Genomic DNA, 11,480 nt, shown 5'->3' with positions numbered 1-11,480 from the left:
ATACTGAGATTCATGATCAAATGATTGTAACCCCTTTCCCCGTATAGGATTAAACAGCATCACACACTTCAGTACTCTCCTCTTCAATTATATTCGCCCATCAACCCCACAGGTACCCTCTCAGTTCGATTCCGCAGACCCCCCCCCCCACACACACACACACTAACAAACATGGGAACCCCAGCTCCCATATTCCGCAGACCCCCCCCCCCCCCCCCCCCACACACACACACACTAACAAACATGGGAACCCCAGCTCCCATATTTCCTCTTCTCAAACTGTGACTTATCAATCTCCATTCCTATCTCAGCCCCCCCTCCCCCCGCCCCAATTTTCTCCTTACGCTGCACATTCTCACTACACCCTTCCCTGCAAAATGTAAATCATTCCAACACACTTTGCACACTCACTCCTGACTCATGCACACAAAATTGAATAGGTGAACAATAACAAAACCAATAGGGCACTAAAACTCTCTCCTTGATGGTCAACCTAAATTTCTCAAACTAGGTCTCTCTTCATATAGATTGCCCATTGTTATGATGGCAACAACACCACATATACAGGCCTCTGGTCTGAGAAGCCGGAACTCTAGTCAACTTCGTATGCTTATTACATACACATCGTCACACACACTTGGCAATGCAGCCAAGGGCCTGCAAAAACTTTTTGGTAGCTATCACATCTACCCCAGTGTGATCATGAGTTCGACTTAAAATTTTCCATCATATCCAACATTAACAAAACAGAGAAACACTGTTAGATTTCAGACCATCAAAAAACACACAGCATTAATCTTACCTCACCCAAATGTGAATTCATGACCCCCCCCCCAATAAAAAAAATCAAATTAACTCCCTAGCAAAGCGGCACACTCTTGCAAACACAAGAATGACTGTAAAAAGTCAAATGACCCACTACCACACACAACACAACAGACTTCAAACATGAACATGCAACACAATCACACACCACCAAATACGACGACACGCTGTATACAAACATGACCCGATTGAAAACGCCACGCCACAATGATGTCTCACAACACAACACACTTATGTCATGGGTCCAAGCAGATGGGTGGAATTGGACACTTCCCTTGACCCTAAAATAGTAATAATACGTACCTGCCACTCGTGAACTATGCTTGTGTGATCAGAAAACAAAATGAACAAGCAGCTTAATACTTGATTGGTGTGTTTTACTGTATCTGTACTACTTTTTGTTTCAGGTGTATGGCATACAATACATTAAAAAAAATACAGTAAAAAAAATAACATTCAATTTTCAAAGATTGCATGCCACACCTGCCCCCGCCCCCCCTTCCCATACACACACACACACACACACACACACACACACACACACACACAGAGAGAGAGAGAGAGAGAGAGAGAGAGAGAGAGAGAGAGAGAGAGAGAGAGAGAGAGAGAGAGAGAGAGAGAGAGAGAGAGAGAGCAGTATTGAATGTGCTTCCCATAGTAGATTCCTCATAGTTCAGGACCATTTGTAGCACAGAAAGATACACCTAGTAACTAGCACTGTTTTAAAAACCGACTGTAATTAATGACACATTGACATGCAGATTTTTCTTTGAATTATCAATATCATTTATTTCCACAGCTTTTCAAAACTAAGCCATGCATTTTTGCAAAAAGCAAGTGATAGCAGGTATCAGAAAGCTATAGCACCAGAGGAGGAGTCACCAGAAAGTTTACTCAGTTTGCCTACTTCAATTGACCAGTTTGCATTTGGTGTTCTAGTTGAAGAAGTTCTGAACTGTGAAAGTGAAGGTTAGTTGAAATATTAATTGTTCTGTTTCTAATGCTGTTTGCAGTGGGAAGGAGTGACTCAAGCAGATAAGTGCAAGAATAATGTTTCACCTTTCAGTATTATAAGTTATAACTCTGTGACTCTACTATGTTCCTGTGCAAAATTGAGTCATCAGGGCCATATATTATGGTGATAATTTGTGATTCTTATATACCTGTGTCAGTAGACAGTGAATTCTTACAAAACCACTATGTATTTGAACTCTTATGGGATTTATTATGGGTAACATTTGTTGAACAGGAAGTGCTGTATTTAGTGAACACAAGCCAGAGAATTTGTGAGCTTGTGGGGATTAAATGTGTACTTATTATTCAGTGTATGTGAAGTAGTCTGTAAAAATTATTTCCAGTATGTTTTCACATGACGAATCACGAGAGTTAAAAAATACAAACTGGAAGCTCTTCCTTAGAGAGGTAGATCAGTGGTTAAGGCACTGGACAAAAATTCGGGAGGTCCTAAAATGGATATGACCAATATCCTCTCCATTCTTGTCCTAATTACACCGATGTCCTGTACCAAATGACTTTGTTATCCACAAGACATTAATCTTTCTATTCCTGAAAGCTCTTCTTTTATACATTTGTTTCACTCTGTATAATATAAATTCATGCGTTTTTGGTTTCGTTTGTTGTGAGTGTAGGATAGAAACATGAAATATCAACAAAATGCTGGGCTTGTGATCAAATGCATGTGCATTCATGTAAATTTACCAGAATGGTATTACAGGTGTCTGATTACAGTTGGGCACTGCATTGATGCAGTGTTCTAAAAAATAGTGGGAACTGTAATATCTATAGAAACATAAATTTAAATCACCCAGGTTTTCACTAATACATACATTCATTTATGATGAAGGTTTCAGTACATAATTTTATAGTTATTTCATGCAAATAGGCTGAACTACATGAATTTCTACACTTCGAAAATGTCATTGCCATCTAGCGGTGAATGGCAAAACTCCTTGGAATCGCAGCTCTGTGCAGCACAACGCAGCCACTACCAAACGAAGCATGTGTGAACACTCCTCCTCCTTCGATGTACCGACAACAAGTGGAACGTGTTCAATGCAGTGCGCTCAGTGTGGATGTGACTTAACATATTCGGATAGTATTTGTTTGGACACTTCAAAATTATGTGTAAGCTTGGTAAACGAATCTCCGATGTTGTGACATGGGTATAGACCTTTATGATCATAAAAGTATTTAGATATGCCAGCTACATTTGGTATGCAGCAATGTAAACCTAAAGTGCATTAATTGAAAAGTAGCAGCATTGCTTATTATCATGATGAGTTCATGGGCATCTCAAAGAAGGAAACAGACATGGGTATGATCTTTGCGGCACTTTAAAAATAGAGGATAGAAAGTGATTCAGAAATTCCTAATAGATGACTAAAAGATTTCAAAAGACTTCTACAGACAGCTGGGGGACACATTCTGAAAAAAGTCGAGAATTTCAGACTGTTAATTGCTGCTTCCCCGCTTAGCAATTGCAATTTGTACTCATAATTCACTGCACAGTCTTCGAACAATGGGAAGTGATTTACTTAACATCAAAGTATTGTAAGCAGACATTTGAGACAGTTATGTAGCAAAGGAACATGCAAATTCAAAATCAGTGGAGTTAAATATTGTGTGCAAAAGTAAAACATTTTCCAAAACAGTGCTTCTCCCAAGTATGTAGCTTTGATTCATTTACATAAAGTAAGTTTTTTCAGCAGCTCAGCAGATGACTCAACTTTCTGCTTTCTACCATCAAGCCTGGATATGGATGTGATTCTTTTCATGACCGGATTCAAAAGTATTGTGCAAAGAGTCTCCGACAAAGAATTGCACCAGTCTGAACATCGACTCGGTGCTTATTAAGATTTAAAGGAAGGGTGCTGTCATGGGATACACATCTGATCAGTTGTGGAGGTTTTTTTCCTTTCTTTTGTTTTGTTTGTGGCGTTCATACGTGATACACGCAACCAGCCTCCAAAAAATGATATGCTACGATTTAAGACATATCTGATTGTGCCCACATGCTTATGCTCATGGTTACATTTGTTGTATACATACTGATTAAATCACGCTGTGCTCCCATCATTGCCACAAGATGTCGCTCCAAATATGAATTAAATAAGGAACAGATAACATTCATGCCTCGTAACACCTTTCCTGGCATGTACTGCTTAAATTGTTTAAGTTGTATAAAAGTTGTGATGTTCAGTTATGTAACATTATTCTTAGAATTTTGTGCGTAACTCTACGCAGAGACCCACATACAAATTTACTGTTACACCACTCAAATTGTCGAACCGTATATACTTAGTGATACATGTGAGAAGCTAGGGTAGATCACTAGTCAAATATATATAACAAAAAGTACCTCTTCCATGCTGATGTAAATCAAAACATGTACACTCATAGAAAAAAACGTTGGACACTGAAGTAATTGTCTGTTGTATCTACAATACCAGACACACATACCATCAGTTAATATGTAAATTATTCGAATTGCAATTCAAAATTACTGCTAGAACAGCTATCACAATGCATGATCACATTACATGATCTCATTTGGCATATAATGAGTGTGCAATACATAAAATGGTGAGTGAGCATTGTGAAGGATCTCAGCCTGTCACATGGTATGACACTGGCGATTGAATGGGATATGTAGCTTGATACTGTCCATGTTGGTGAAATTAGCTAATCACTAAATAATGGAAAGAAAGTGTTTTATTTAAAAATAACAAACAGCATAAGCAGGAAAATGACTTCTTTCAAGAGTTTCACCATTTGGTGAAAATGCTCCATGGTGAATGAGGATGCAAACGAAGACTTAACATAATGGCTCAGTTCACAACTAGCTCCCTCTCACCCGCCCCCCTCCCCCCCTGCCTTGATGCAATAATACAGTTAGGGTTCTGATAACTAAACAGTCTAGCTGTACTGTTCCATCAAGGATTTTAGAGGATCATATTAATTAAGAAAATGTTGTGTGTTGTTGCTACCAGAAACAAGGAATTGACTTGATTTTATTTACTGTAAACGGGGAGATGCAGTTCATAATATTCCTGGAAATTGTTTGATAATATGCTGCTTGAGGAAGACTTCATTCGTTTGACAGTAGAAAATTTTTGAGAGCCTTGTCATAGTGTTTGAATGTAATGATGGCCATTTGTAATCTGCATGAACAGCTACACTCCATACACTACACTACTCTACTTGATTCACCACTGTAATTTGACCCCCCCCCCACACACACACACACACACACACTCTCCAGGTTTTTTTTTTCTGTTAGTGAAAGTTGCAATGAAAGGAAGAATGTAGAATGAGATGTCTCTGGGTTTGCCATCATGACTATTTTGTGAAATCCGTGTGGGAAGAAGTAAAATATTGCTGAACCATTCTCGATACCTGCATACGTGAAATTTTCGCAGTAAACCTCTCTGTGACACTCAACACCTCTATTGTAACATCTACTGATGATGGAGGCGGATGAGCATCTCGGCAATACTTGCATGCTAAGGTGTTCTGCATGTCCTCTATTAATCCTACCTGCTAAGGATCTCAGACTCGTGAACAATATTTGAGAATTTGTTGAATGAATGTTTTGTAAGCTACTTTCTTTGTGAGTGAATTATATTTCCTTGGTATTCTTCCTATGAATCTCTGTATGGCATCTGCCTTTCCTCCAAGTAATTTTGTGTGTTTACTCCACTTTAAATAACCACTCTTTCATATGTCATATACAAAGGTTTTCATTGTTTACATTTCATGCTTATTTATGTGAAATAAGTAACTTTTATTTATGTCGATTGTCAACTGTCTGTCCGTGCACCGAGCGTAGATTCTTATGTCTTCCTACATTATGTTATACTTTTCTGACATCACAACTTGCATCTCTATATATCAGGAAGCTTCTAATGTTATCCAACATATAATGTATTATGTGTATAGAGAGTGAGGAAGCTATAACAGGTCACCCAAAATACTGTCAAAACAAAAAAGATTATTAAGGTGTGTCGTATTTGACAAAGTTACGGTTAACAATGTTGCGAATGTTCTGATATACACAAGAAATTTTTCAACATTTATAGCTGGCAACTTATGACACCAACTTAAGAAAACAACTATATACTGTTTTGTGTGTTATTGGAAAGAGCCCTTTGAGTACCACAAACCATGACAGAAACTTCCACAAATGTCTACCCAACTACACTAAATATATGCAGACACATAACTCAGGCACATTTCACGTGTTTACCTATGCACTTGAAGCCCACGAGTCCATTCTGCTGATGTAGTGATCAGGCAACTTGCTTATGATGCTTTTCAGACTTTTGCAGTGTGTACAGCAGTTGAAAAAGTGCATACGGTTTCTATTTTTGGTGAAAGTGTATCCTGAACGGCATCCTGATCGTGCCGAGCCCTTGTGGTCTGTCTTTGTGAACATCACATAAACATTTCAGGAAACTGTAAGTGTGAAGAAAATAAAATCCGGCATAAAAAATAGCAGTTGATCAGAGATATGCAACTGCAATGAGGTTGGCTGCTCTGGACCCTGTGTGTACCTGCATCTGTGTTATTAGTGAAAAATGAACTTCCTTTATATCTTCAACGTTGTGATATTTAAAAATTTCTCGGCCTAAGATTTTGCATGTAAATAATCGTGTATAATTGTATCACGTGCAGTTGGCAGTATTATCCCAATAGCATTTATATGCTATAAAGTGATTCTGGATTCACAAACTGTACCTTGAACTTCACCAGGCCTTACCACTTCCTAGCCCCTTGTAATACTTAGTTAGAAACTTATATGTCCACGTTATACTGCATTAAAGTCCTCGGGAATGATTAATATTTCTTATAGGCATCTTATTTTAACTTTGCCCACTGATAGAAATGAAGAGGTGTTAAGTCCGATGAGCGTGCAAGCCATTTTGTTTCCCTGCTGAATGATCCGATGCTTTCCAAACATTCTGTTAATAAGGTCTATAATTGTCGGTAGAGAATAAGTGGGACCTCTGTCGTGCTGGGACCACATGGCTTTCCAACTGTCAAGTTGGTACCACATGGATTCCCCAAATAGTGATCATAGTTATTATGATATTTTGCATGTAAGTAATTTGAAAAGTTTGCAATGAAAGAAAGGGGCCACTATGAGTTTGTTTGGTGCATAGTAGACTTTTATTGCTGCATATAAAATTTAGCTAACATACTGGATATTTCAAGTAATGGAAAATCCAGGAGGGACTGTAACAATATTAGAGAAGGAAAATTGTTACTCACCATATAGCAGAGATGCTGAGTCGCAATAGGCACAACAAAAAGATTCACACAATTATAGCTTTTGTCCATTAAGGCCTTTGTCAGCAAGACACACACACACACGTCTGCAGTCTCAGACAACTGGAACCACACTGCGAGTAACAGCACCAGTGCATTATGGGAATGGTGACTGGGTTGGGGGTAAGGAAGATGCTGGGATTTGGAGGGGGAGGGATAGTATGGTGGGGCTAGCAGACAGTGAAGTGCTGCAGTTTAGATGGAGGGCAGGAGAGAGAGGGGGGAGGGGGGGTAAGTAGCAGAAAGGAGAGAAATGAAAATAAATTAAGACTGGGTGTGGCAGTGAAATGACGGCTGTGTAGTGCTGGACTGGGAACAGGGAGGGGGCTGAATGGGTGAGGACAGTGACTAACGAAGGTTGAGGCCAGCAGGGTTACGGGAACGTAGGATGCATTTCAGGGAAAGTTCCCACCTGCACAATTCAGGGTGTTGGTGGGAAGGATCCATTTGGCACAGGCTGTGAAGCAGTCATTGATATGAGGGATATCATGTTTGGCAGCGTGTTCAGCAACAAGGTGGTCCACTTGTTTTTGGCCATAGTTTGTCGATGGCCATTCATGCGGACAGACAGCTTTTTGGTTGTCATGCCTACATAGAATGCAGCACAATGGTTGCAGCTTAGCTTGTAAATCACATGACTGGTTTTACAGGTAGCCCTGCCTTTGCTAGGGTAGGTGATGTTAGTGAGTGGACTGGAGTAGGTGGTGGTAGGAGGATGTATGGGACAGGTTCTTGCATCTGGATCTATTAAAGGGGTATGAGCCATGAGATAAGGGATTGGGAGCAGGGGTTGTGTAAGGATGGACGAGTATATTGTATAGGTTCGGTGGATGGCAGAATACCACTTCAGGAAGGGTGGGAAGGATAGTGGGTAGGACATTTCTCATTTCAGGGCACGGCGAGAGACAATCGAAACCCTGGCGGGGAATGTAATTCAGTTGCTCCAGCCCCACCTGATACTGAGTTATGAGGGGAATGCTCCTCTGTGGCCGGACTGTGGTACTTTCGGAGGTGGTGGGAGAGTGGAAAGATAAGACATGGGAGATTTGAGACCTTTTCCCGGTGAATCGAATGTTCAAATAACCTACGGGTTTGCTGCTGGGTGACGTCGTCAGAACTGCCGATATTTCGACAGGAGCACACCCTGCCATTCTCAAGGCACAAATGCAAGGAAGAAAAATGTGCAAGCAAATTTAATACCTCGGTTCATAGAGGAGAAACAAGGAAGATACCACACACAGAACAAGTGTCAACACAACCAAAGATAACCAACATCAGAAATATCGATGATTACTATTAATCAACAGGTGAGGTAGCACTAATTTTGTCCCTCTGTTTTTTGAGGAGAGACATAGCTGGATTCCAAGCAGTATTTAAACAAAATCCACCATCTCTGTTAACAAGGTTGCTTGATAGTCTGATTTCAACAGCTTCCTTAATACAACTATCCCAATAGTTTGACGTGCAAGCCAGAATCTCCGTGTTGTTGTATTCCGTAGGATGACCGGTGTCAAGACAACGTTCTGCAATAGCGGATTTGCTCGGCTGTTGTAAGCATGTGTGACGCTTATGTTCAATACACCGGTCTTGCACAGTCCTGATTGTCTGACCAATATATGACATGCCACAACTGCAAGGAATACGATAGACCCCAGCCTTACGCAAACCAAGATCATCTTTTACGGACACCAACAAGGCCTTAATCTTGGAAGGTGGTCGAAAAACACATTTCACATCAAATTTCCGTAAAATACGGCCAGTCCTGTTGGAAATGCTTCCTGCGTAAGGTAAAAAGGCCGTAGACTTAGGTGCCACTTCGTTGCTATCGTCACTCACCCTTTGCACAGAAGGCTGATGGCACAATGCACGTTTGATCTGCCTCTCACTATAACCATTCTGACGAAAGGTGACTTCGAGATGTGCTAGCTCAGCTGCCGAACTTTCAGGGTCTGAGATAACGTGGGCCCTGTGAACCAAGGTGCGAAGTACTCCTTCATGCTACCGAACGAGGTGGCGCAGTGGTTAGACACTGGACTCGCATTCGGGAGGACGACGGTTCAATCCCGCGTCCGGCCATCCTGATTTAGGTTTTCCGTGATTTCCCTACATCGCTCCAGGCAAATGCCGGGATGGTTCCTTTCAAAGGGCTCGGCTGACTTCCTTCCCCGTCCTTCCCTAATCTGATGAGACCGATGACCTCACTGTCTGGTCTCCTTCCCCAAAACAACCAACCAACTCCTTCACGCTGAGCTGGATGGTGACAACTATCAGCTCGCAGATACAAGTCAGTGTGGGTGGGCTTCCTATAAACACAATGTCCCAATGTACCATCAGTCTTCCTTTTGACTAACACATCAAGGAAGGGAAGGCATCCATTCTTTTCCACCTCCATAGTGAACTGAATATTCGGGTGGATTGAATTCAGATGTTCCAAAAACCAGGTTAAGTTCTCACTACCGTGAGGCCACACAACAAAAGTATCATCTACATATCTGAAAAAACACGCAGGTTTCAAGGTCGCTGACTCCAATGCACTTTCCTCAAAGTCCTCCATAAACTTATTGGTCACAATAGGTGACAACAGGCTTCCCATTGCAACTCCATCAGTCTGTTCGTAGTACTGACCATTGAATAAAAAGTAAGTGGAAGTAAGCACATGTCAAAACAAATTTGTTAATTCGACACCAAATTTAACCTCAATTAGCTGTAACGAATCAGAGAGAGGAACGCGAGTGAAAAGAGAAACCACATCAAAACTGACTAAAATATCAGAGTCATTCAAACGCAATCCCTGCAATCGACGTAAGAAATCTGCAGAGTTCTTAATGTGGTGTTCACACCTACCTACTAGTGGGCTCAACAAACTAGCAAGGTGTTTAGCTACACGATATGTCGGAGCACCAATATTAGAAACAATAGGCCTCAACGGGACAGCCTCTTTATGGACCTTAGGCAGGCCATATAATCTAGGTGGTACAGCACAGTAAGAATTAAGACTCTTTATAGTCTCCTGTGACAAAGAACTTTTCTTCAGGAGGCTATTTGTCTTTCTCTCAACACTCTTAGTAGGGTCAGCACCGATTTTGCGATATGCTGAATCGGGAAGTAGACACTGCATCTTTTGAATGTAATCGTGCTTGCTCAACAAAACGATGGCGTTACCCTTGTCCGCAGGGAAAATAACAATATCAGGATCCATTCTAAGTGAACGTAAAGCAGCTGCCTCAGCTGCTGTAATGTTGCACTGGGGTGGACGGGCCCCAGTCAACACACGACAAGCTTCCCTCCTAACCTCTTCCACAGCCTCGGAAGGTAGTTTATAAACAGCCTGTTCGATAGAACTAATAAAATCAACGACTGGCAAACTCTTAGGCGTAGGTGCGAAGTTCAAACCTTTCCCCAGCACAGACAAAGCTGCGTCGTCAAACGTTTTCTCTGTGAGATTGATCACAGAATGTTGAGAATTAGAATTAGACATTGAGCCAAGGAAACGTTCAAACTTCACCGAATGACGAGCAGTTACAGATTGAAATTCCCAGTCAGACTGCGACCAAGAGGCACCGTCCACCCAATCCCAAGAAAATTCAGAAACATTAGACGCCATCATTAAATGAAGCTGAAATAATTCCGTAGAAACAAAATCTAATTGACGGCGAGTATAGTGGATCCTTTCTTGAACAAGAGCTAAACCAGCATGTTGCTTGATGCGATTGGCGGCAGGGGAATTAATATGATGCACAACCTTAGCAAACATTGGAACCACACTATGATTTCGACACTTCAATAAAAACGATAATGCACATTCCAACCTTACTCTACTGCTGCCGGCAGCAAACCCATAAGTTATTTGAACATTCGATTCGCCGGGAAAAGTTCAGTTTCAATTTGAAAGTGCATGGAAGACTGCTAAGATTTTTGAATTTGAGTGGTAGATTATTGAAAATGGATGCAGCAGTATACTGCACACCTTTCTGCACAAGATTTAAGGTCTCACATTGTTTACCTCTATGGGGAGGAAATGTATCGTTGCCTGCGGAGGTTGGATAAACTTCGCAGCAGTAGAATAAGGTTGGCATGTGCATTATCGTTTTTATTGAAGTGTCGAAATCATAGTGTGGTTCCAACGTTTGCTAAGGTTGTGCATCATATTAGTTAAGGAAGTCCGATCCAAATGCAGGTTTGGTTTCTGCTGAGTATTAACCGAGTGAAAGCTGCTTATTCTTGGGAGTAAGCTAATATTGTTAACAAGAAATGTCAGTAAGGAATATATATATTGAGAAGCCAATGTCAAAATATCCAGACTCATG

At 41.0% G+C, this 11,480-nt stretch overlaps 1 protein-coding gene across 3 annotated transcripts in view; it reads left to right on the top strand.

The window, feature by feature from the left end:
• The window catches only part of LOC126185131 (protein-associating with the carboxyl-terminal domain of ezrin), a 113,465-nt gene that overhangs the window by 6,462 nt on the left and 95,523 nt on the right, over nt 1–11,480 (top strand). For all 3 annotated transcript variants that reach the window (XM_049927958.1, XM_049927957.1, XM_049927956.1), the window contains one exon: nt 1,625–1,794. In XM_049927958.1, coding sequence (XP_049783915.1) covers nt 1,625–1,794 — 170 coding nt within the window. The remainder of the gene's footprint in view (nt 1–1,624; nt 1,795–11,480) is intronic.

This window comes from Schistocerca cancellata, chromosome 4 (genome assembly GCF_023864275.1).
Source record: "Schistocerca cancellata isolate TAMUIC-IGC-003103 chromosome 4, iqSchCanc2.1, whole genome shotgun sequence".
NCBI classification, from domain to species: Eukaryota; Metazoa; Arthropoda; class Insecta; order Orthoptera; family Acrididae; genus Schistocerca; species Schistocerca cancellata.
Note: the sequence above shows the minus strand (reverse complement) of the source record. Positions and strands in the feature narration are given on the sequence as shown.